Source organism: Sturnira hondurensis, unplaced genomic scaffold, assembly GCF_014824575.4.
Source record: "Sturnira hondurensis isolate 20B ecotype Veracruz unplaced genomic scaffold, ASM1482457v3 Scaffold0006505, whole genome shotgun sequence".
NCBI lineage: Eukaryota > Metazoa > Chordata > Mammalia > Chiroptera > Phyllostomidae > Sturnira > Sturnira hondurensis.
The window spans coordinates 2,971,665-2,998,550 of NW_028079136.1; the positions used below are offsets into that span (position 1 = coordinate 2,971,665).

Consider the following 26,886-nt stretch of genomic DNA (forward strand, 5'->3'; position numbering starts at 1 on the left):
TCACGTGCCAAACCCAATATGCAGAAGCAGGGATTGAATCTTTATGGGCGCTTTATTCAGATGGCCACAATCTGAGAAGATGGTGAGTTCATACCCTAACAGACCATCTTACATTTTCTTTCCAAGCCAGCATTTTTATAACAGGGAATAAACAAGGTGTGGTTAAGGGTTTTGAAATTCAGGGAAAATTTCAGATGAAAGAGGACTGCGGCCTTCTCACCCTGGGCAGTTAGCTGTTCCTAGGGTCAAGTGGTCGTCTGTCTCTTCCTGGAACACAATGGCCCAGATGCCTCCACTTGCCCCCAGGCGGTGACCTTTAGCTATGTCACAAGAGGTCAGCTGTCTCTCCCAGGAGCCAGGATGGGCCTTATGTAATTTCTGAAACAAAAGTTTTAACATATGGCCCTGGCTGGTGTAGCTCAGTGGATTGAGCACGGGCCTGCAAACCACACAATCACGGTTCGATTCCCAGTCAGGGCACATGCCTGGGTTGCAGGCCAGTCCCCGGTTCCCGGTGGGGGACGCACGAGAGGCAACCATACACTGATATTTCTCTCTCTCTCTCTCTCTCCCTCCCTTCCCCTCTAAGATGAATAAATAAAATATTTTTTTAAAAAGTTTTAACATATGCATTACTTACTAGTCTTATAACTATTTACCTTAAAGTAAAATTTTCAAAATCTTGAGTCCTCTATCAATTGGACTATATACCCTTATTTTTCTGGGCCTCAGTTTTCTCCCCTGTAAAATTTGTGGGTAGAACTGAATTGGGAAGTCCCTTCCAGTTCTGTGGGGCCCATTAGTGTGCAGACATGATGAGTAGACAGCAATGACTCTGTTATGAAAAAAAAAGTCGCATGTCTGTGACACAAGCTGCTTCTAAGTTTTTGTTTTGTTTTAAGGAAGCCACTGTCTGGCAGTCAGGGGAGGGGGCTCAGCCAGAGGTCTGTGAGGTGTTGGGGGGCGGGTAGAGGTGACACAATAGGGGAAGGAAATGTTTTCTATTGAAAAGCAGTCAATTGCCTTCAACAAACTGCTAACAAACTGGAGAAAGTTTTTTTTTTCTGGTTTCAGCTGAATGCCAGCTTTTGGAAGGCGAATAGAGTGGGCTAGATGAAAGAGTGACAGACACCCCAAAAGAGAAGAGATTGTTTGTTCAAAGTTAGTGGGAGGAGAAAGCTATCACTAAAGTCATCAAAGGGAAAAAATTAGGAAAATACAATCAAATCTTTACTTTTATAATTTAAAAGGTACTTTTTATGATTGCTATTTCATATTATTTACTTTTTTCTTAAGTTTTAAATGTGAAATGAAGGACTTTAAAATGTACTGGCAGAGTCTCTTTCAAAATTAAAGGATTATGAGGTAAATCAATTGCATTTTTAAAGGCTTTAGCATCAAATTCTATAAGATTTCACCATTGTATGCATTTTAATTTTTCCTGGAACCTACTTCCACACAGTGGAAGTACCGAGAATAATAATTATAAAAAGAAAGTAAAAATGTTTGCAAAAAATTCCATTAAATACAGAGTTTACAAAAGACTGTAGAATAGTCTCCTAAGGTTGGTAAGGTACCTACCCTGATGCAAAGACCAAGCTAAGTCCTCCATGTTTTGCAAATTTTGCATGCCATGTGTTGGCATTCTTTTCAATGAAAAGTCCACTCCCTTATCAATGGGGGAAAGTATTTATGGGTTCAAAAGTCAGGACTTCCACTTTTCTTCTCCCTAGCATCTTTTCCTCAGGCTTTTCCCCTCACAGTGTGGAGAAGAAGATTATGGGCAGAGGGGAAGAAGGGTCAGAGCTGAAGAGCCCTGCCAGTTAGTCAAAGGTCAGCATGGAAGGGGCTGTCTGTGAGCACAAGGAAGCTGAATTTCTCTTGAGCCAGCTGAACTGGATGGCAGCCAATCTCTCTCCTTCCTGGGCCTAAGAGGAACTCCCCACAGTTCTGTGTGGCCCTGCATAAAGACAAAATGCTCTGTGGAAATAGTTTCTACATGCCTAGTTACACCTTTTTATGTGAAGAGATCAAGCCAGGTTTCAGCAGAGGGTCAAGGGACAGAGGACAGTCAAGACCAAACTGGTATTTGCTGTATCAGAAACGTGCAGGCTTATTTGGAAAGACTGAAACTAAGTAAAGACGTCGTATTAACATAGGACAAGAGTTGTGAAATCTGGTCAAAGGGTTTTATGCAAGATGCCTTTTTATATATATACTCTAGTGGTAATAGGGAAAAGTAGAGAAATATACAACATTATAATTTGGAGAGAAAGCTATTGTTTTTCATAAGTTCATAACATTTCTCACGTCAGCAGTTTCCTTTTTTACACTAAAACATGGTTACGGTTCTCCCAAGTTTTTTGCCCCCTCCTCAAAATGAAAGGGGAAGTAAAATTCTTTTCACTAAAATAAAAATGTGCATTTTTTAAAAAGTGCATTAAACCCACATGAGATGACTTATTCTTTCTTGTTGTTCTTTTTTTAAAAAATTTTATTTAACTCTTTTTCAAGTACAGTTTTCTTTCTTGTATTCCCAGCCCTGCGCCCCCCCCCCAGTGCTCCCACCTCCCTCCCATCTCCGCCCCCCACCTTAGTTATGTCCATGTGTCCTTTATACTTGTTCATGTGAGTCCTTCCCCTTTTCCCCTGTGATTCTCTCCCCTCTCCCCTCTGGACCCTGTCAGCACCTTCTGTATTACAGTGTCTTTGGTTACATTTTGCTTGCTTGTTTGTTTTGTTGTTTAGAATCCTGTTAAAGGTGATATCATATGGTATTTGTCTTTCACCGCCTCGCTTATTTCGCTCAGCATAATGCTTTCCAGTTCTATCCATGATGTGGCAAAGGGTAGGAGCTCCTTCTTCCTTTCTGCAGCATAGAATTCCATTGTGTAAATGTACCATAGTTTTTTGATCCAGTCATTGACCGATGGGCATCTAGGTTGCTTCCAACTCTTGGCTATCGTAAATTGTGCTGCTATGAACATTGGGGTGCATAGGTTCTTTTGGATTGGTGCTTTAGGGTTCTTAGGATATACTCCTAACAGTGGAATTGCTGGGTCAAAAGGCACGTCCATTTTTAGTTTTCTTAGAAAATTTCATACTGTTTTCCATAGTGGTTGCACCAGTCTGCAATCCCACCAGCAGTGAACTAGGGCCCCCTTTTCTCCACAGCCTCTCCAACACTTGTTTGTTTCTTTGTTTATGGTAGCCATTCTGACTGGTGTAAATTGGTATCTCATTGTGGTTTTGATTTGCATCTCTCTGATAGCTAGTGATATCAAGCATCTTTTCACGTGTCTCTGGATCCTCTGTATGGAGATGACTTATTCTAAAACAATCTTCCTGTTCAATTGAGCTTTTCTTCAGATTTTCTAAGAGGAAAAGTTGATGTCTAACCCCATGTGTTAGTTCCTTTCTTGCTTTCCTTAATTTTTTTCTTGCATTTACTTTCTGGCAGTAGTATTTTGTTATTCTGTGCAAATCCAGTTGCAATCCATCAGATAGCAGTTATTAGTAAGGTAATATTAATAACATGGTAATACTAGTAAGGTAAAAAAGCTGTAAGTAATATAATGTATAAGACTGAAAAAGAGGCATGTATGTCCAGAAATGATAGACCTTTATACTGTTTCTGCATTTAGGTGATCTCAGCCTTATTTTTCTGTAAATGTGTATTGAGCTGTGTGTTTTTCACAAAAGAAAAAAATCCTGAGGACTGGGTCCAACTGGGAGGATTGTCAGCCAAGGTGGCTTGAGACAACAGAGCTGGATGAAAGGTCCCAATTTTTACCATACTAGCTGCAAGGAGAAAAAGTCACGGCACAGAAGACAACCTTGTGCATTTGTGGGTCAGGCAAATGCAGAGAAGCAAGTGGTGAAGCTGAAACCAGAGGAGTGAAGATCTGAACAGAGCTAGGCAGGTGGAGAGAGAGTCAAGGGAAGGGTTTCAGTTCTGGAGCCACAGATGTGAAGCTGGCGCCAGAGGGCCCTTTTATGTTGGCTGCTAAAAGTTTCTGCTGCTTGGAGCAGCCATCAGACACTCCAGGCTAAACACTGCAAATCAATAGATATATCAGATTTACTTTTATTCTCTTTTTTACACACTTTTGTTTCATCTCAGTGCTATATGATTTTTTATCCTTTTGTTCTCCCTTCTATGGGTCCCTGTTTTTAAGCTCCATTCTCTCCAGCTCTAGGTTCCTTTTTATTCATTTTTTATTTTATTTAAGGGCTCTGTAAAAGCTAGTGCTTTTGCAGTCTTTTTTTACTTTGTTCATGTAGTCTGATCTGGAAACCAGGACTTTATGTTGGCTTGGATTTCTCAGGTCTCTAATCAACCCTGTGGAAAGTGGAAAAGCTTGGCAACAGGCATAATAATAATAATTAAAAATAACAGTGAGCACAGAACTAAGAAATGAGATTCAAAAATAAGAAGGAAAGTGACAGAGAGTCATAGGGTTTCATCTGAAAAATATCTATTCTGGCCAACTGAGAAGCGCCCTTGCAAATCAGGCAGTAACATCTCCCTATGTGAAGAAAAGCAAAATTATAGGGAAATTTTGCCTTCAAGTGCAGAGCTTGCTTTGTGTATTACCTTCTGGTGAAACTTGCACATACAAACAAACCTTTGAAAACTCAAGATGAAAACAATGGCTGCCATTAGTAAGATTTCCAACAGCACTTTTAAAACAGAGTAGACTTGTTTTTCTGGCACAAATACTTCATTGAAGTTCTCGCTTAATTCCATGCATGGTCATTTTGTATCTCCTATACACATTCTCTTTTGCTGAACTGAAATCTTGTCAATGAGTTATTTTAAAAGATACTTTTTGAAATACCCACACCCTAAACAGCAGTTCTGCTGTGTGTATACAAATGCTCTGGAAAGGCACAAGTCAGATATTGGGTGTAGGCACAGGACAAACCGCATGGTCTGCCTTGGCAGCCCTGTCCTCACCTGCAAGCTGCCCACACACACTCCCTTCCAAACGGTGCTCCTCTGATGCCAACTGGCTGACCGAGCGACTTTGGGAGGAAGCCTACGGGAGGGGAGGGGAGAGGTGAGGTGGATAAATATTGTATAAGCTACGCTCGAAGCTTAAAACTTGATTTACCCTTTCAACCAAATTCACATTGGAAGTCCCCATGTCTTCTTAAAAATCTTGGACGCTGAAGAGTTAAGGGGGTATGGAAGCTGGTGTAGCGTGGGGCTGTCATCCAAGGCCAGCTTGAAAGGCAGCAGGAAGGGTTTGGTTCTGGCTGGTCTACAGACCGGCCATCTGGATGCAGGGAAGGCCTAGAATGCCAGAAACAGCTTTTCTTTTTGGTGTTAGGCTTCATTAAGTTCAGCCTGGGGAGAGTCTTTTTGGTTTAAGACTGAGAGTCTTCTTTAAACAGGGATTCTGATATTTTCAAACTTACATGAAACAAATACTCATTACATACATTCTTTTGGTAAAGAAAGTCACAAAAACCAATGTACACAATCCAACATATGTTTTAAAAGAATATAGACTAGATTCACTAGACTTAGAAATACAAAAGAAACTGTGTAGTATTTAAATAATTTTGCCAGGAATAGATGTATCGGGATATGTTGTCTGAAAAAATTGTTCTTTATATCGTGCCACTCCGTGACTCTTGTGAAGAATTTTGGTTTTTCCTATAGTTTATTTGAAAGAGCAATTTCATCACTTTGAAACTGAATTGCTTTTATGTCCTTAAAAGTACTTTCTTCATTTTTGTGTTACATTTAATTATATTACATTTGGCATAATGTTTAAGTGGGCCAGTTGTAATTCCTTTCACAGGAAATTTTTCTTTACTAAAATTGAAAAGAAAACCTGCAGGGAAATTATAGCAACTTCCTACTCTATATCACTCATGAACATACACTGTGGAAAACACCCTCTTTAAAAGATATGATCTGTTCTTCTCTAGCTATAGCTGCTGTGTTAGATTTGTATGTGTTATTCTTAACAATGAAAGGAAAAGGTGAATGTAAATTCACTTGGGCAAAACAAAGTAGGAAAGAGAATATTATCCTTAAGAGAATTCTTACCTTGAGGAAGAGAAAATGCACGTATCTTTCTGGGTGGGGAAGGTGGGGCGGGGTGGTAGGGGAGAGTGGATTCATTTTTTTCTCTCCAAGTCATTAATTGCCACCTAGCAGCAGACAAGGGAATTGCATACTTAACTTGACTTCAATTCTAGAAAACACTGGTTTTAAAGGTTACATTACTGTTATTATGACCAATAGCTAAAGAATTATTAGCCTACTGGTAAACTAGGAATTGAGTTTTTTCTCTCTTGTAATGAGAAAAGAAAAAAAAATACAACAAATGAAAAATTTTGGCTTATTTATAAGATACTCTTTCCACCATAAGATATCTGTTCTTTTGTTTCTCTATGGTTGTTACCCTTGCCACCACAGCAATAAGACAAAGGAAAAGAAATTCTGAAGTAAACTTGACACTAAAAAAAATGCTGGTTTTGACTTAGGAAAGGAAAAAATGCCTGTTTTTAATACAGCAGTTACTCGAATAATCTCAGGGTGGATTTCTATAAAAATGAGATCGAACACATTTTATTTTGCTAGGACAAAAAATGTTGTTTATTTTGAAAATCAGAAGACATCTTTTTTATAAAGAATGAAATAATTTCCAGGCCAAATGATTATTTAAATATGTCAAAAAAGAGCGACTTTATTTCTAACTTCACCAACTATGTTTTTATTTTTGTTAACAGTCCGCCATGCTGAATGCCAATGCTGTAAAGAAAAATAGCTCCCTGTTATTGTGTTTCATAGATCTTGGCAGCTAAATAAAAATTAAAATTTTCCAGAGAGTAAAGCAAAATTAAATATTTAGATTCCAAACGTTCACAAGTTGAAAAAGAAGGTCTAGGCTGAAAATGTAACCTAAGATACCGAATGGCCGGAAGAGTGGGCTCACTGTACACTTCTAGTTTGCCCTTTTTATCTAGTTAAATAATAGGCACCATTACTGTGTTAATTATATATCATTACTAAGGCAGTGAGCAACATTTTGCAAGACAAATATTGGTTTTAAAATAATAATAATAATAATAGCTAATAAATATTGAGTATGTACCATGTGCCAGCCAGTGTGCTAAGCACTTTAAGTGAGAAATTCACTTAGTCATCGCAACAATCATCAAAGATACTAGCCGATATTCTCTCTACTTCATATACAGATTTAAGCAACAACAAAACAAGGTTCAGAGAGGTGAAATCAGTCATCAAAGGTCTCAGAGCTCCCAAGTAACTAAGCTTAAATACGAAGCCAGTTGTCCTAACACTGAAGTCCTCAGAGGTCAATTCTTGGGCTCCTTTTTCTATCTACTCCCACTCTAGACCTATAGCTCTAAAAAACTTCTCTACGATGATGACCTTCAATTTGGGGTTTCCAGAGTGAACCTCTCCACTGCACTCCGAGTCATATGCCAACCAGCTATTCCATATCTCTATTAGGATGTGCAATAGACATCCCAAACATAAATATGCAAAACCATATTTATCTTTTCCCCCAAATCTGCTCTCACCTCTTCTTTGTCACGGTCCATTGCAACTCCATTCTTCAGCATGTCAGACCTAAAACGCTAGTCATTTTGAAACCTTTCTCCTACATGCCACATTAGCAAGGTACTATTGGCTCTGCCTTCAAAATATATCTATAATCTAACTATGTCCTGCCCTCTCACCATTGTAACTCTGGTCTAAGCCACTGCCATCTCTCACTTGGATTACTAGAATTGCCTTGATCTTGTTAGCATGCCCAGCTCCAAACAGTCTGTTCTCAACACAAGGGTAAAAATAATAATTTAGCCCTGGCTGGTGTAGCTCAGTGGATTGAGCATGGGCTTGTGAACCAAAGGACTGCGGTTGGATTCCCAGTCAGGGCACATGCCTGGGTTGCAGGCCAGTTCCCAGCAGGGCATGCAGTTCCTGGCGGGGGGCGAACGAGAGGCAACCATACATTGATATTTCTTTCCCTCTCTCTTTCCCTTCCCCCTCTAAAGATAAATAAATAAAATCTTTTTAAAAATCTAGCTTAGTACTTTAAAAAATCATTTAAAAACATCGGTCCTGACATTTCTCTTTTCAAAACCCTCTAGTAGCTTTCCATCTCACTCAAAGTCCTTGCAGTGGCCTAAAGACCCTATATTATCTGCAACCTCACCCCCTTTCCTCTCCGATTTTATCCCATAATAATCTTCTTTGGGAATTTTTACCTGTTTTGTTAACTGAGGTATTCTCAGGATTTAGTATAATGCTTGGCATATGGTAAGGTGATTAATAAATATTGTTAAATCAACGAGAATTATCTGACTCCAAAGCCTATTCTCTTCATGATTCCCTTCTATGCATATATTGGCGGCTCTGAGTTGAATGTGGTTGGCTGGACTCTTCAAAGTGGCTCTTATATGAAAGTTCCACTTGTGCACCAACAGAAGAGATATTTGCTCTCCTGGGGTTTTAATGGCTTTCACTCTTCAAAGCATGAGTTGGCCCAGGGCACACCCTCATTCTTACGCAGTAGTTGCAAAGTTGATCAATAAGGGAATTTTGTAGAAAGAACAGGCCAGAAAAGCAGCATTGCTTCCGTAATTTAAAGACTATTGTTAGTTACTTCTGGATTTTAAAATTTTTATTAATTGATTGATTAAAGATTGAAACATGAATTTTTTGTCCCACTTATTTATTATGCATTCATTGGTTGATTCTTGTATGTGCCCTGATCAGTTATCAAACCTGCACCTTTGCGCCTTGGGACAACATTCTAACCAACTGAGCTACCCAGCCAGGGCTGGGTTGGGGTGGGGGCAGGGCAGGTGGTTAAAAACGAAATAAAAACAAATTCTAGTAAGAGCCAAGGTTAAAAATTTCCTATGGACATGTAATATTCATTGTTACTCAACTATCTAGATGATATTCTGTAATAATTGCTTAATTTCTAGAAAAATATTTCTAAACAACTTAACTATGCCAATGGCTTTTGTACAGGCCTCTCTTTTGGCCATATACACTGAGGGAGAAAATTATGTTACACAGTTTAGATCCAACTCTAAATCGTTACTCTTCTAAATTATGCCTATGAATTCCAATCTGCTCTATTCCAAGCTTTAGCTATTACTACTAGAGAACATTAGCTTTTGAATAACTAGTAAAAAATAAAAACAAGGTGGGCATGGATATAGACAAGGCTGGCTTTAGAGTGAGCTATCTAAAGGCTATCAAATGTTAGTGAAGTAACTGATGGTACACTCATGTGATAGAATACCTTACCGTTACGCTGCGACATTCAAAAGCATGCGACATGAAGAAATGTTTGTGGTATAATGTTTAAATTAAAAAGCATGTTAAAAATAAGAATATATAAGTTGACACAAATTTTTGTGGCAGTTTATTTTGTTGAGATATTAATTCTATGTGTTTGCCTATACCCTGCCCCTTGCCCCTATTCAAGCAGGTATCCAGAGCTCAGATTTTTATAAGGCAAAAATCAAAATCCTCTTAGAAACAACACAAGCTCTCTCTTTTGAAATGAGAAGAGGGGAAAAAAGAAAGGAGAGCCTTTGAGGGTGAGGTACAAGAGAGATCCCACAAGATTTGGAAGTCTGTAGCCTGTTGGTTGAGTGAACAGCCAGGACTCCTGTGTTGCTCTGTGACAGAGCCGAGGATGGTGGCACAACCTCAAAGGGGAAGGCTGCACCTGGGTGTAGGGCCTGCAAGGTTCACTCACTTGATTCCAGATTCCTGAGTTCCAAGGACGGTAAAGGAATATTGGAGTCATCAGACCTGAAGATGGCATAGAGGAAATTTAGCAGTAAATCAATGTGTAGATAACCTCGTCAATCAATAATAATCAATCAACCTAATCAATCAATAACCTCAAATAACTTGAGGTTATTCCAGGTATTTCCACAATAATTATTGCCCTAGAAACTTTGTACAACTGTAGATGGAGAGGAAATTCTCAATAATAACCGAGACTGAATTTCCACCAGCATGGCAGGCATTATATCCAAACTGATCTCAAGAAATGTAGTATTTCTTTCTATAGAATAAGCATCTCACACATAATATGCAATGCATACACAGCATATTACATATTATAAATATTGGAAAATAATTCTCAGGATAATTTCTCTTGATTCTTTAGACAGATATTGTTGTAGGGGAAAATCACTAAAAATTTTAACTGATTTTCTCTATCTAGCAGATGACAGGGGATCATTCTTCATACTGTGCACTTGAAAAAAATTTTAAATAATAAATGTGTATTCTTTTTATAATTGTAAATATTATACAACCAACTGCAAACTGACTTTTTTTTCTTTTACTCCTATATCTGAGCAGGAAGAAAACAGGGAAGGGCACACATCATAATCTTAGGTTCTACTTTCCAGCTGTTTTAGACCTACTGATACTGTTTCTAGGAGTATAATATACTCTAAACTTCAAGAAAAGATAACAGGTTTCTCTCACATTAAAAATAAGTAGTCTAGCCCTGGCTGGTGAGGCTCAGTGGGCTGAGCGCGGGCCTGCGAACCACGAGATCGAGGTTCGGTTCCCGGTCAGGGCGCATGCCTGGGTTGCGGGCCAGTTCCCAGCAGGGGACTCACGAGAGGCAACCATACATTGATATTTCTCTCCTTCTCTCCTTCCCTTCCCTTCTAAAGACAAATAAATAAAAATTTAAAAAAAGAAAAAAATAAGTAGTTTTTATCTCCTACACCCTGTGAAATTTAAAATATTACTGTATCCGTCAGGGTACCAGTGAGAAACAGATGGCACACTCAAAAGGCTAACTGAAGGGAGTATCATCAGAATGTGGGCAGGGAAACAGCAAGAGACAATGCAGTACCATTGCCAACCCAGCACCAACATGGAGGGAGAAAGAGCAATAAATACCCTATTGACCTTGATCTCCTGCTACAACCGTACATCAGCATAATTCAACCAGAAGCCAAAGAGGAAGGAGTCTTGCTGCTGTAATCCATAAAGGGTGAAGTAAATGCACACAGGAAACAAGATTATCTAGCATGGTGACATCAAAGTACAAGCAATTCTATAATTTCACCATAAATATTTCTAGATTTAAAGATTTCTACTAGAAGAATACTGGAAACACGCAGCTTTGGACATCGATCTTTGGTACTATGCAATATATTGACAAGAATATTCATTGTAGTATTTTTGTAATAGCAGAAACTTGGAAATAATCTAATTGCCACCCATAATTAAGAAAATTATTGTATTTTCACTTAATGGAATACTATGAAACTGTTGAAAACCATATAGATCATTACTTATGGAAATGAAAAGATGGCTATAACTTTTTAAGTGTAGTATTTATTCAGTAATACTTATTAAGCACTACATATGTGCCAGGCATTGTGCTAGGTGCTGAAGAAACAAAAGAGAACAATTCATTCATTTAAATCTGTAAATTTAATTCACTAACAGTGATTTTTAAAAATGACAACTAGTATTGGATTTCAGGAGGAGGGCACTCATATACCACTGTTCAGAATATACACTGGTAAACATTTCTGGAGGGCAACCTAGCACTTCTTATCAAAAGCCTTAGAAATACCCATTTCACTTAATCCTTCAATTCTATTTTTATGAATTTTTAAAAAGATTTTCATCTATGTATTTTTTAAGAGGAGAAGGGAAGAGAGAGTTCTAAAGGACTTTGTTTTCTTTTCTTTCAACTTTTTAAAAAAGATTTTAATTTATTTTTAGACAGAGGGAGGGAGGAAAAGAGGGAGAGAAACTTCAATGTGTGGTTGCCTCTCCGGCGCCCCCTACTGGGGACCTGGCCCACAACTCAAGCGAGTGCCCTGACTGGAAATGGAACCAGCTACCCTTTGGTTTACAGGCCTGTGCGCAGTCCACTGAGCCACACCAGCCGGGGATATTTTTATGAATTTATTCTAAAGACAGAGATGCAAATGTACACGAAAAAAATCAAACAGCTCATAAATGAGTTGCTTGGGAGAAGGGGGTACCTAAAGATTAAATAGTAGGGACTTGGATAAATAAAATATATGTTTATAAGGTGGAATACTAGGGAGCCTAGAAAATATTTAATATAGAAATGTCCAACGTGTGTAAGTGAAAGGGTGATACTAAATTGTCCTGAATTTGAGTAAATCACGTAATATGTGTTACTTTATCTGCAAATCTCAAATCCTTAAGGACCCTTTTAATTCTTACCTGAGCCTAGACATTCATCCTTTCTTCGCTATAAAGTCAGCTTTGGGAGTCAGTAGATGTTAGGTTGGCAGCTGTTTGCAGAGCTGTCCTAAACTGTTTTACCTGGGGACTTGCTAAAAGATGCGGAGAGAATACGTATTTTGAAAGAAAATGTCCATTTTTTTCTCAGTGGCCTAATCTGTCAGGCACCATGCTTGGTTTTGAGGACACCAAAGACATCAATGACCTCAAAGAGTTCAAAGTCTCGTGGGAGGAAACCAATGATAATGACCAAGAGTGATCAATGACAACAGAGCCTTGACAGGTGAGTTCTCCTTTTGGATTCCAAAAGGGAAATAAAACCATGTTCACAAACAACATATTCGAGTAAGGGTATGGTTGACACACAAACTCTTATTGGTTGACACACAATAACAGTATGGTTGACACACATACTGTTATTGTGTGGCCTTTCTTGTGGTAGTCTTGTTCTCACAGTCACACAACACCCCAAATTTCTGTGGATGCTTTATGAGAGGTTTAGCTGCGTATTCGATCACTCCGAGTCGAAGCTGTCGTCTGGAGCGATTTCGGGTGCATCCGGCAGGGCCAGTGAGAAACTGGAGAGTGTTGGCAACTCACGGGTAAATCAAGAGGATGTAAGCAGCGTTAACTTGGTAGTGACTGCCAGGCAGCTCTTAGCAACCACAGGCATCTCTGGCCAGGGTTTCCCGCCAATCTCAGTTTCACCTTCTCCCGAGGCCCCGCCCACTTCTGAGCAGTGGCGAGCTCTGTGGGCGTGGAATCGTTGGGAGCTAATCGATATCTCTGGAATAGACTGCTCTGCCCTGCGCCTCTGCCGTCAAAATCCCGCAGACCTTCCTGTCGATCGCGGAGTGGTAGTTTCGGCTGCGCCGCTTGATCTGCCGCTCTGCAGGAGGTGACTGCCAGGTCTGCGTCGGAACCATGGTGAGTTGGATTCCAAGCCTAGGAAGGGTTGGGGCAGAGGTCCGCTAACTGGACACTGGCGACCCGCGTCTCCTGCCATCCTTAGAGCGGTCGGGGGCCACGGGGCGTGGAAACCATAGCAGTCAAGAGGGTTCGGGCAGTGATTCAGCATCTCCGGCCTGCGGGGGAGAAGGGCTGTCTGGAGTCAGTGCGGCCTTTCTCCTGGGTTTGTTTCACTTTCTGCCGGGCTTCAGACACTACCTTCTCCGTGACTTAGCCGAATTCGCCCCTCAAGTTCCTTCAGTGAAGTAGATTCCGAGCAGTACTGAATGGCCCCTCGTGCTCTACGTCAGGGGCGTGAGAGGAGATAATAGGAAATTGACTTGGAGGCCTCCCTGTACTGCCAGTGCGAACTTGACCCCAGGGTTTGGGTTCCTGTACCGCATGCATTTACCTGCTGGGTCTATTTCATTTTTCTCCCCACTAGAACTCGGTAAGAAAAGGCCCTCTTCAATCACTTTTTCCAGTCACCTAGTTTTACAGATGAATAAACCAAGACTGAGAAAAGTGATTTTATCAGGATTACAACATAGATCTTAGGGCTTCCGGTACTCAACCTTCTCACCCCCAAAACTATTTTCCCAAGTACTGTTCTGCCATTTAATGCCGTCATTAAAACAATAATGGTTCTGTCACTATAGGTATGTGAGGCCACTTTTGACTTCCTGAGGACTTTTTTGTATTTATTCATTCAATATGATTGCCTGTACTTAAAAGGCACTATTTTAAGTGTACTGAGGGTTCAAAGGTAAATCAGACATGTCCCTAATCACGATATAAGGAAGTAAGGGACATGTAGGTAGAGAACTGGTGGGAGTATGTATTGGGAGAGTTATGGAAGGAAAAAAAAAGGAGAAACCTCAAGAGATAGACATTTGAGCTAGTTTTTTAAAAAAGAAATGCTTTTGACTCTATTAGGGTCTGGTATAAGGGAAGAAGATAAGCAAAGATAGGAAAGAAAGTCGACACATGAACTTAAGTAATTGGCTAAACCCAAAAGGATGCTATGGGAGTTGGTAGGACTGGAAGATAGGTCCCATCTAGATCTGATTCACACACACACACACACACACACACACACTAGCTCATTGTATATGTAGAATTGGCTTGCAGCAGAGTGCATGTAGTAGTAATCTTACAGTGAGGTTGTATTAATAGCATTGTGTTAATGTTTAATGGAAACATCAGAAAACTTTTTTAATGGTAGAACTAGTTAAGAGTTGGGATTTGTGATGTTCTTATATTAATAGGCCTTTTTTACTTTCAGTTTCGCAACCAGTATGACAATGATGTCACTGTTTGGAGTCCTCAGGTAAAATATTTTATACTATTTCTGTGAAGTGGATTTTGGTGGCCACAGTATGTTTAGAACATTATGAGATTGTAGGCCAGGAGAAAATGGAATAGAATCATTTAAGACATTTCCTGGAACCTAAATTTATCATTAAATTTCCTGGTTTAAAAAACATCATTGGAGATTTAACTGTGCTCATCTGAGATTTTGGAACTCTTAATTTTAAGTTTATAAAAGGGTCTTGTAAGATGACTCTACAATTTTTTTTGTTCAGGGCCGGATTCATCAAATCGAATATGCAATGGAAGCTGTCAAACAAGGTTCAGCCACAGTTGGTCTAAAATCAAAAACCCATGCAGTGTTGGTTGCATTGAAGGTAAGTAAAGTAGTAAGTCTATCTTCCTCCTTTAGAAAACAGAACTATAAAACAAAAGTGTCACTGTATAGATAATAAAATTGCAAACTTGTTTTTTTATCTCTTATAATGTCTTTATTTAGAGAGCACAGTCAGAGCTTGCAGCTCATCAGAAAAAAATTCTCCATGTTGACAACCATATTGGTATCTCAATTGCGGGACTTACTGCTGATGCTAGACTGTTATGGTGAGTATGATCATGAAAAACAAAAGAAACATCCCTTTTGACTTACAATTGATTTAATTTCTGGAAAAGATTTAGGTAAGATATGTTAGGAAGTTCTCTTCAAGAGTGTTTATAAGTTAAGATTGTGAATACCTTAGTGGATTTGGGCTCAATTTCTAAGTATTCTATTTCTTGATCCCTGGAATAGTAACAAATAGAATTAAGCGTATTAACAGATTGGAGAAATCACTGAATAATGTGATACTTGTTAACTCAGTGTTTATTGTTTGAGATGTTGTTTTGTTTAAGAAGAGCTTGACAACTTTTTTCTGGTTTCTAAGAAACAGCTGAACTACCCTTGCTTTCTTTAATACACCAGAATTTATCAGGCCTTCCTTTTTTGCAGTGCTTAATTCTGGAGACTGCAGGGTATACAAAGGTGAATCAGATGTAGCTCTTGCCTTTTAGGAACTGGAGATCTAGTAGTATGTCCATAAAACAAGGTAGAAAGTAGAGAGTAACAGATATCTGTGGGAGCCCAGAGATCAGACTATTTCTAGTTGAGATATATTGTGTAAATGAAGAGCTGGGGCTTTGAAATCGCACAGATTGAGTTCACTTCCCACTCGTACCACTTAGTATCTGAGATTGGGCTAGTTATTTAACCTCTTAATTTTAGTGTCAATTTTTTGAGTGTCTTTTCAAGGTTCTTGTTAAATAGCCCAACATGTAGACCACTTAACAGTGCTTTTCAGGTCATATATGAGTGTGGGTATTGGGATATGGGAGGTAATAAGCCAAAACTGTTGTGTGTAAGTTTGACTTATTTGGGGAAGAGAGAGTATAACCACTAAGGAAAAATAGTAATGCCAGTGTTTAAGATTTTCAAGTCATCCAGCAAACTCCTGCTCTCTTAGATCAAGCTGTATAGTGACAGTATTATTGGTTTCTGTTAGCCTTGAAAATGTGCAATATATTGCATTGTCAAACCTTTTGCTTAATCCAGTCTTAAAAATACTGTCATATCCACATGTAATCAGTATAAAAACTACTGAACTGTTTTACACTTTTTTTTTCTATTAAATCTTTGAAATTTCTTGTGTATTTTGAACTTATGATACGTCTCAGTTTATACTAGAGCAATTTTTAAGTGCTCAGTAGTCACATGTGATTAGTACCTGCCATGTTGGGGCAGTGTCGTTTGAGACAGCCTTGGGAAGTGGACTTAAAAATGCTGAACTGCTTGGTACCTACAGTCAACATTTAATCATTAGATGTGACATACAGATAAATTGGACAAAGCAACGCAGAAAGAAAGGCGGGTATCTGTTGTTTATGCTCTTGGCTTTAAGATGGATGGATTTAAATGGATTTCATTTTCCCTAAATGTCAGACTTGCTTGAGTCTTATCAGGTTTGACAGCCCAGAGTCCAGTATTTCCACTAGAGTTCTGCTTATGGATAGAAGTAGCATTGGCAAGAACATGTAACAATGCCCTAGTATGGATTCTGTTTCTTGAAATTGCTCTGTTGAGGAAATTTTAGTCAGCTTTCAAGAAAAAAAATGAGTAATTATACTCTTTGCTGACTTGAGACCTAGAATTTAAGATAGTCTTGTGCATAGTTGGAAGGATAAGGGAAGAAAAATGCTCTTTTTTTCTTGCTCAGCTTTCTCACTATTCCATAAATGCCCTGACACAAAGGTTTTTTAAATTTATATTTTAGAGTAGCTTTTTAAAAATCTCACGTGACCTCCCCAGACCCCCACAGTTTGTTACAAAAACGCATCCTTCCATGTCTTTCTGGTTCCCAAATGTAATCCACGTAAATGTTTGGACGAAAGCAGAAAAATCAAACTACTTTATTCAGATTTGAATAGCTCTGTGATTTAAAATTACTAATTTCTCTTGTTTCTTTTTTAGTAATTTTATGCGCCAGGAGTGTTTGGATTCCAGATTTGTATTTGACAGACCTCTTCCTGTGTCTCGTCTTGTAGCTCTAATTGGAAGCAGTATCCTTTTTATGTTACAATTTTGGAAATGAACTTTAAAGGATTTTGATACTCCTTATGTTAGTTATTGGGAATATGATAATATATACATAGGTAAGATTGTGGAAAAGTTTAGTTACTTTTCAATAGCAGAATGTTTAAAATTTAGGAGAGTTATGGGAACTTTTACCATGGAAGAATGGGTTCTAAAATAAGGAATTTGTTTGCTCTTCCATCAGCCTTTATAAACCATTGATATTTTGCAGAGATAGAAAAGTTCAATTTTCAGGAAAACTAACCAAGCATCACTTAGAGGAAATTTAAAGATTTTATTGGTGGTTCTAAGATGTCCTAAAAAATCCTTGGCTGCTCATATCCAAAACAAATGAGGTTCTTTTCATGGCAGGAAAACATTTTGTTAGGACTAATTCTTGGGTTTGATGGATAGTTGAACATTTTTTAACATTAGACCAAAGAAAACTTGCCCTGTTTTATCTTCTTCCTATGGTGGATTATGCAACAATCAAGAAATCAAGGTTTTTGTTAGTAATATTTAATTTGAAAATAAACATAGTACTTTATTCCTTGTTAGAACAGGCTCTTTAACTAGTTTAAGAGACCCAGATACCAACGCAAAGATATGGCCGAAGACCATATGGTGTTGGGCTGCTTATTGCTGGTTATGATGTAAGTTCATAGACTATATTTTAATGATTTTTTAAAACTGCCTAGAAATTTTCTAATTTTTAGTTTGACCAAAATCAAGAATTATGTGTACCTTTTTCATATTTATAGGATATGGGTCCTCATATTTTCCAAACCTGCCCGTCTGCTAACTATTTTGACTGCAGAGCAATGTCCATTGGAGCCCGTTCTCAGTCAGCTCGTACTTACTTGGAGAGACATATGTCTGAATTTATGGAGTGTAAGTGATTTTTTTTTTGCCCTTTCCAATCCTTATATAGTGAATTAACACAGTATCCTAAATGAGGAAAACTACCAGTCTTGCAGAAAGAGTTTTTAAAAAAATTAAGGCCATGAAGATCCTGGCCAGGTAGCTCAGTTGGTTAGAGCATCGTCCCAGTATGCCAAGGTTGTGGGGGTTTGATCCTCAGTGAGGGCACACACAAGAATTGATGGATGCTTAAGTAAGTAGAACAACAAATTGACATCTCTCTCTCCCCTATCCACTCTTTCTTCACCCCACCCCACCCTCATCTCCTTTTCTCTCCCTCTCAAAAAAAAATAAGCCCATAAAGTGTTTATTATTTCTCTTATACATGCTAACGTTTACCCTATTCCTAACTACCATAGTAGCTTCATTCACCAGTAGGACTTTTTCAAATACAAATATGTATCCCTAACCTTGAAGACTCTTGGCAGTTGGTCTGAAGAGTGCCCAGACAGAATTGAGCCCACACTGTACTAGCTACCAGTTTAAACCCTGTTTACAACTTTTAGTTTTCTATGATTCTGGTCTTAACTTTTAGCCATGCAGACATTTCTGCATTTAGTAGTCCATATACAAGTAAAAAGTCATCGTAGTTGTGGGAAAGAAAAGTAAGAGATTTAAGATGCGATGATAGGGCAGGTTTTCAAGTGCTTTGCTTATGCAAGGGTCTTAGATTTTAACACATGCTCTTTAAATTACTTACTGAGGTGATCATGTTGGGTATTTTCCCCCCTTTCATTCTGTTGTGGTATATTGCATTCATTGACTTTGGGGTTGGTATTTTGTTTTTGTTTTTCAAGATTTTATTTACTTATTTTTAGAGAGGGGGGAAATGAGGGGAAAAAAAGGAGAAAGAAACATCGATCAGTTCCTCTCTCATACCTCCAACCAGGGACCTAGCCCCCAACCCAGGCATGTGCCTTGACCAAGAATCAAACCAGCCACCTTTCAGTTTGCAGGACGATGCCTAACCCACTGAGTCACACCGGTCAGAATGTTAAACCATGTTGCATTCCTGGGGTTCAGTTTGCTGGTATTTTGTTGAGGTTCTTGTGCGTGTCTATAAGTCAAATTGATCTATAGTTTTTTATTTTCTTGTGGTATCTCTGTCTAGTTTTGCTATCAGGATAATATTGGCCACATAGAGTTGGAGACTCCTTTCATAAACAGCAGAGACAGTATCTAGCATTTCACAGAATACATACTACAAAACTTTGAGCTTTACCATTTGTGAATCAGGGTTTTAATTTAACTTACCATAAGGCAAAGTCAAATTTAGTAACAAAAGCCCAATGTCCTCTTATTAAATAAAACTATAATCAGTAGTACTGTTATTATTATTATTAGAAGTATAGGGCTGAACATTTAACTTTTGACTGTTTCTATTGTGATATATTTAGTATGTGACTAAAACAATTTCATTGTGTAGACCCAACAAATAAAAGAAGCCTAACATGAAAATAGAATTAAGAAATAATTGTGAATTTATTATATAGGCAATTTGAATGAATTGGTTAAGCATGGTCTGCGTGCTTTAAGAGAGACACTTCCTGCAGAACAGGACCTAACTACAAAGGTAAATATCGGTAAATACCTTGTTTTCCAATGTGGATATTACCATTACAGTTTAATCATTTATTATGTAAACATAAGTAATAGAGGAGTATATACTAATAGATATACTAGTAGTTCTGTAATTGGGAAATGGTTGTTTTGGCTCATTCTTTCTCTTTAAGCCATTCACCAAGTGATCTGATTTTAAAATTATTTTTTGAACTCTTTTTTTTTTTGTATAAAGCCAGTAGATGAAATGTTCTTTACTTCTTCAGCAGATAGGAGTATCTTCATATTTTTAATTTAGTTTACAAATATGTGTATGTTTTAAGTACCTCCCACATGCAGGCATTGAGCATTAACAATATAGTAAACACAGTAAACGTCTTGGTCATTATGGTACATATATCTAAGTGGGGGGGAGGTAGATGATATACCTGTAAGTAAATTATACAGTATAGTAGGAGGTGACAAATGTTACAGAAACAGTAAAACAGGTTAGGAGGAGAAAGAACGACTGGTTGGGTGTAGGAAGGCAGTATGGTGGGTATAATTTAAAATTACGGTCACAGATGGCTTTTCCCAGAAAGTGCAATTTGAGGAAAAGATCTAAAGGAGATGAATAAGCTTATTGCAGGGAGCACGAGTGCAAGAGCCTTGGGTCCAGAGTGTTTGTAGTGTTCGAGACAAGGAGGCTAATAGTGTTGGAGTCAGTGGTCAAGAAGAAAAACTAGAAAAGTAATGGAGGCCATATTGTATATGTCCTATAAACCATTCTAGGTACTTTGGATTTTACTCTGAGTGGGCTGTTAGAGTTTGAGCAGAGGAAATCCTATTTGACTTAGGGTGTTTTTTTAAAAGATTTTATTCATTTATTTCTAGAGAGAGGGGAAGGGTAGAAGAAAGAGAGGGAGAGAAACATAAATGTGTGGTTGCCTTTTACATGCCCCAACTGGGGACCTGGCCCACAACCCAGGCATTTGCCCTGACTGGTAATCGAACCAGTGACCATTTGGTTCACTGGCTGGCACTCAATCCACTGAGCCACACCAGCCAGGGCGACTTAGATTTTAAGAGTCACCTGGTTGCCATTTTGAGAACAGATTGTAGTGGGCACATGTGTGGACATAGTTTTAAGACTTAAAATAAAATTGTTGTGGATTACAGCCAAGTCATACAGTTGGAGATGATGAAAATGGGTTCAGTTTTGGGTATGTTTTGAAATTAGAGCTGAAGAAACACTGGCTGGTGTGACTCAGATGTCCCATAAACCTAAAGGTTAATGGTTCGATTCCCAGTCAGAGCACATGCCTGGGTTGTAGGTTTGGTCCCCTGTTGGGGCTCATGCCAGAGGCAAGTGATAGATCTTTCCCTCTCTCTTTTCCTCCCTTCTCCTCTTTCATGTAAAAAAATAAATAAATAAAAATAAAAATAAATAAAATTAGCACCAAAGAAGTTTTGCTAACAATTTGGTTGTGGAGGTGTAAGGGGAATGCCTTCAAGGGTTTTAGCCCAATAAAAGAAAGACATTTATGATTTACTGAGCTGAATATGACAGTGGGAGGGATCGGTTTGGGGGTAGAGGTTGTGGAGGAAAATCAGGCAGTTACTTGGATTTGATATTTGGAACACCTGTTTGTCCATTTGGTGACACAAAGTACACAGTTATCAGATGAGCGCCCCCTGGAATTTGGTAGAGAATGGTCGAGTCAAGAGTTACAAATTTTGGAGTCTTTATATAGAAATAGCTTTTAGAGACTGGATTGGATGAGATTGCTAAAAGAATTGGTGAGACAAGAGGTTTGAAAACCGGGTCAAAGGCCCTCTAACCTTTCGAGATTGGGAAGTGAGTAGGTGTTAGCCAAAAGGACTGAGGAAGATCTTGGTCAGGGGGGTAAGAAGCAAAGTTGGGAAATGAAGCATTCTTAAAAGTAAATGAAGAAACTATTTCAAGGGGGAGGAAATGGAAAATTGCTAATAGATCAAGGAAGATGTGAGTTGAAAATTGACCATTAAATTAGCAATGATGTCACTGGGGACTTAGGTAACAGCCTTAATGGAAATCAGGCAAAAGCCTGATTGGAATGGAATCAGAAGAGAATGGGAGAAGAGGAATTGGTGGACAGGTCTTTGAAGGATATTTTCTATTTTGGGTCCAGAGAAATTGGCTGGTGATTGGAAGAGTAAAAAATGGGGGGTTGTTGTTTTGGTTTTTTAAGATGGGAAGTATACAGCATGTCTGTTGCATGAAAATAGTCCAGTATAAAGGAAAATATATGTAGGAAAAATATGAGAAAAACTGCTGGACCAACTTCCTTCAACAGTACATAGGTGGAAAAGTAAGCCTTTGACAAGAAATTGGAAGATTCATTCACAGTAACAGGAAGGGAGAAAATGTAGGGACACAGATACAGGAAAGAGTGGGTACTGTGGGAACTTGTGAATGTTCTCTTCTTAACTTGCTTTTATTTTCTCAGTGAAATAGCAAGGTTTCCAGCTATAAGGAGAATGGGGAATAGTAGAGTTGTCCAAGAGAATAGGATATTGAATAATGTAGGGACCTGTATAGTACAACACAGGAACTGCTAAGGGCCTCCTTGAGGGTAATGACCAGTCAGCATATTATAAATCCATTTTGTTACAGTGGCTGCATAATTACTACTTGATGTGTATATGAAGATTTTATAGCCTGCATAATCTTTTCTAAACAAATTTTCCTGTTACTGAAATACTATTTTTGAAAAATTAGGGATGTATGTTAAATATTTAAAATTTGTGTAAAATACCTATAATGCCATCACTCCAAGATGAGTATCTTTGAAAACCTGGGTACCTGGGTGTGGCTCAGTGGGTTGAGTGCTGGCCTTTCTTACACTTCTATCACCCACCTCCTGAGCTAAAGGTAGGTCCTCAGGTGAGCCAAGGCAACGGGTAACTCAAAAGGTGTTTTGTTATGGTTGTGACATTTAATAAATCAATTAAATGTTCCCCAGCGTGTAAACCGTATAGCACTGCTGGGACACAAAATGTTTGAAAGTTTGTGCATAAACACCAGCAATAAATACTATTTAATTATTCCTCTTTCCATCCATTTCCAACACCTTTGATTACATCAAAAATGCCACCATTACATGCTAGTGGGTCTTTAGTATCTCTTTAATACCAGTAAGACTCATCAGAAAAAAAGAGAGAAGGCACAAATAAACAATGTTAGAAATAAAAATGGGGTCCTGGCTGGTGTGGCTCAGTGGATTGAATACCTGCCTGCAAACCAAAGGGTCGCCGGTTCGATTCCCAGTCAGGCACATGCCTGAATTGCAGGCCAGGTCTCTGCTAGAGGCTGCACAAGAGGCAACCACACATTGATGTTTTTCTCCCTTTCTTTCTCTCTCCCTTCCCCTCTCTTTAAAAATAAATAAATAAAATATTTTAAGAAATAAAATAACATAAATTTGGATATGCAGTTGCCTACTGACATTTACAGTTCAGAAAAAGTTTGCTCAGGTATCTGGCTTCCTAATTTCATATTTTTACTGAATCATTGAAAATGGCTTGCCCTGGCTGGCGTAGCTCAGTGGATTGAGCGCGGGCCTGCAAACTAGACAATCGCGGTTCGATTCCCAGTCAGGTCACATGCCTGGGTTGCAGGCCAGTTCCCAGCAGGGGACTCACAAGAGGCAACCATACATTGATATTTCTCTCCTTCTCTCCTTCCCATCCCCTCTAAAGATAAATAAATAAAATATATATTTAAAAAAAGAAAAGAAAATTGCTTAACCCTGGCCAGCTAGCTCAGTTGGTTAACACATTGTCCCAATACACCACGGTTGGGAGTTCAATCAGTGGTCAGGGCATATACAAGAAACAAATGATGATTGCATACATGTGTGGAACAACAAAGTAGTGTTTCTCTCTCCCCATTCTTCTCTCTCTCTCTAAAGTCAATAAATAAAATTTAAAAGAAGAGAAAATGATCTATATATCCTTATGCCTAAAATTTTCACTAAAATTTTAATTTTACAGGAGCTGTTTTGCACTGGTTAGCAAGCCCCCACTAAATTAAGCTTTTTAGAACCCCAAACTTAGTTTGTTTGGTAAGAAACATCATGTCTTAACTTACACAAGAAACAAATTTGATTATTTCTAAGGAGTTAGGCTCACTTCCTAGTAAATGGTTTTCTCCTTCACACTTGTATGCAGCACATTCCCATTAGGAGCCAATTTGCAAATTTTCTAGATGACATAGACCTTGGGGGTTACTTATAATTATCAAAAGTGAGTGTTCAAATCTGCAGATTACAAGGTCTTACTAGTTAAGTCTTATTCAAGTGCTATGTAAATTTTTACTCATTTTCCCCCAACATTGTATCATAAGCATTTTCGATCTAAATTCTCTTGATGTTTTTATTTTTACCGTTTTCCCATCCTCAGAATGTTTCCATTGGAATTGTTGGTAAAGACTTGGAGTTTACGATTTATGATGATGATGATGTGTCTCCGTTCCTGGAGGGTCTTGAAGAAAGGCCACAGAGAAAGGCACAGGTATGCAACTAATCATAACACAAGAGGTTTTTGTTCTATAGTAAACTGCCATTCCTACCGCAACTTTGTAAATCTACCACTTTGTCTTTAATTATTGAGATAAGCTTATAATTCAAATAGCAGTAGGGAAACTAAGCTGAGTAAAGTGAAATCCTGAAGGGGCGGTGATCTCCACCATCAGGAAAGGGGTTGATTAGTCATGTAAGGGGGGGGGGTTGGGGGGTGGCAAAAGTAGGTTTACAGTTGGTGCTACAAATAAATGATGCAATAAATAATACAGAATAAGCTTATTTTGCATTCGCACAACTGTAAACTTACGTGTCATCTTTATCATACTTTCTAGATATCTTACAGGAACAAGTAGAAGGCTGGGATCTCTGCTAGAGTGGCTGGGCCTCTGTCTGTGTAGTCCCTGGGTTCCTTTCTCACAAGCATCTCTAGCAGGGCAGCAGCGCAGAGCTGTAAAATGTTCAAAAGCTCAAAAGTGAAAGCTGCCAGGTACTCTTAAGAGTAAGGCCCAGGACTAGCACAGCATCACTTTGGCACATCTTGTTGGCTAAAGCAAGTCATAGGGCCAGCCAGGAGTCTATAGCAGTGAGACGGAGAGAAAATTCCCTGGGGACCCGCTTTGGAAACTAAGCTCTTCACAAACTGAGAAAGGATCAGGAAGCATTGGTGAATCTCAGGTTACATACTGGGCTTTAAGTTGGATTTTTACAATACATATTTGCTACTTCTCGATGCTTATTTGATAGCTATGTGATTGAAAATAAAGTGTCCTCTACAGAAATTTCTTCTACAGCATGAATTTCTTTACAATTTGAAAAGATATTGTTGGTATTTGGAGAAGCAAGATTTGCATTAAACTGCTGTTGGTTAGAACCAGCACTGTTGAGAAGTGGCAGTATTGACTAGAGTGCCACGCAGCTAGTTTGTCTGACTATATTTTTGCTGTGTCTACTAGTGCTGAAAGGAAAGGATGTCTAAAATGGGATTGCTTGTAGTGGTGGTGAAAAGGAGGCCTTCTGTTGAGCGAGACAAAGTATGATAAAATGCTAGGATTGTTGCAGAATGCTTAGATTTTCAGAACTATAAAATTACATTTATTTCTTTAAAATCCTGTTTAGAAATGTTAACAGGATAATGAACTAAAATTGAGTCTTTAAAATACGTGTAACCCTTTTTCCTTATAGATTTCTTTATAATGTAATACTGCACCTTTTCTATTTTCTTCCTTTCTTAAGCCTGCTCAGCCAGCTGATGAACCTGCAGAAAAGGCTGATGAACCAATGGAGCACTAAGTGATAGTCCCCTGGTCTTTATGTGTATTATCAAATGTGTAAGAATGCAGGAACGTGACCTGATGACAGTACTCTATACTTCGAACCAAAAGATGCAGTGGTAGAATGGTATGTTTTAGGAATCAGTCCAGCTGTGAGTTTTTCCCAAACAACTTCACCGAAACCACATAACGGGATGCATTTTTCTTTGAGAGGGTCTATATAATCATTTTCTAGAAAGTATAGTTATCTGTACTAATGTTTTTATATGAAAAACATAGTGTCTTTGTGGTTTTAAAGACAACTGTGAAATAAAATTGTTTCTTCTGCTGGTGTATTGAGTTTTTATTTGTGTTTCAAGTATCTTCAACTATATAAATAGTAGTCTGAGACTACAACGGGTCACTTGCCATGTTTGCCAGATAAATTGCCTTATTTTCAGTGGTGGGGAAAAATAATACCTCTTATTGTCCAGGCCTTATACCAGTTTCCCAGTGTATGGACTGGCTGCATGAGAATTCATGGATATTTGGTTCAGAATACTTTGGTTTCAGTGTAGGGAACTTTTGCAAAAATAACAGAAAATTTTAATCCAAAACCATCATTTCTGCTTATCCTGCCTAGCCACGCTCTGCATAATCTTTAGGCTGTCTTCCATTACTCCTGTGAGCTGTGGACCATGATACTGCAAAACAATTTTTATCTTAGACCATGAAAGGGAAATGAGAGGAAGTCTGATTTCAAAATCAAAACTAATCTAAAATTTTGCTAGTAAGAAACCTAGAGGAGTTATTTTATAAGTTATTTCATATATTTGGAGAGGAGAAGGTCCCTTAGAGCAGGGATGTCAAACTCATTTTCACTGCGGGCCACATCAGCCTTGTGGTTGCCTTCAAAGGGCCAAAATAATTTTAGGACTGTATAATGTAACTACTTAACTGTTAAGGAGTTGAAATTACACTTAGCCCTTTGAAGGCAACCATGATCCTGATGTGGCTGGCCCCTGGTGAAAATGAGTTCTACACCCCGTCCTTAGAGATAGGGAACTTGGATTTTAGAACTAATTAGGGAAATTAGCTCCCTTAGCTGCTGTTTGCTCCGGGCAACTTAGCCCTATTTTAAGGGAATTTTTCGAGGAATTATTTTGAAGGTTAAATTGGAGAATTTGTGTAGAAACACCTTGTACACCCTAAGATTCACAAAATGTTAGTTTAACTTTTTCCCAGGTCGCCCAAAATTAAGTGTTAATAGGTTTAGACCTCTCTGTGACTTCTTGAGGGGAGAGTGGTTAACAGAGACTGGCAACCTTGTTGAAAGTCCTCTGACTCAATACAGGAATGTATGAAATGCCCATCTCCACTCTGGAGAAGCCTCAAGAGCCTGCCATTGGAGCTTGGGATGAGGCCATAAGTACTACTGTACCTTGTGGCCATTGAACCAACAATGGAGTTGCATCA

The 26,886-nt window shown here is 38.6% G+C and overlaps 1 protein-coding gene and 1 long non-coding RNA gene across 2 annotated transcripts; one reads left to right on the forward strand and one right to left on the reverse strand.

Annotated features, from left to right (window-relative positions):
- Nucleotides 1-225: 225 nt before the first annotated feature.
- Nucleotides 226-13,064, reverse strand: LOC118989729 (uncharacterized). The gene is made up of 3 exons (XR_005067074.1): nt 12,686-13,064; nt 9,768-9,823; nt 226-378 (listed from the first exon to the last, which is right to left on the reverse strand). It is a non-coding gene; the product is annotated as an uncharacterized LOC118989729 (long non-coding RNA).
- A 46-nt stretch (nt 13,065-13,110) lies between these two features.
- On the forward strand, nt 13,111-25,763 carry PSMA1 (proteasome 20S subunit alpha 1). The gene is made up of 10 exons (XM_037050016.1): nt 13,111-13,198; nt 14,505-14,549; nt 14,806-14,907; nt 15,030-15,133; nt 17,034-17,122; nt 17,718-17,788; nt 17,897-18,026; nt 19,550-19,629; nt 24,039-24,149; nt 25,394-25,763. Exons 1-10 carry the CDS (start codon nt 13,196-13,198, stop codon nt 25,448-25,450), a joined length of 792 nt encoding a protein of 263 aa, XP_036905911.1. The 5' UTR covers nt 13,111-13,195; the 3' UTR covers nt 25,451-25,763.
- The last annotated feature ends 1,123 nt before the right edge of the window (nt 25,764-26,886 follow it).

What these genes read in the sequence shown, in the direction of transcription:
- PSMA1 (XM_037050016.1), top strand. An exon ending in TCACTGTTTGGAGTCCTCAG is followed by an intron (nt 14,550 to 14,805) that starts GTAAAATATTTT and finishes TTTTTTGTTCAG; the next exon opens with GGCCGGATTCATCAAATCGA. An exon ending in TGTAGCTCTAATTGGAAGCA is followed by an intron (nt 17,123 to 17,717) that starts GTATCCTTTTTA and finishes AACTAGTTTAAG; the next exon opens with AGACCCAGATACCAACGCAA.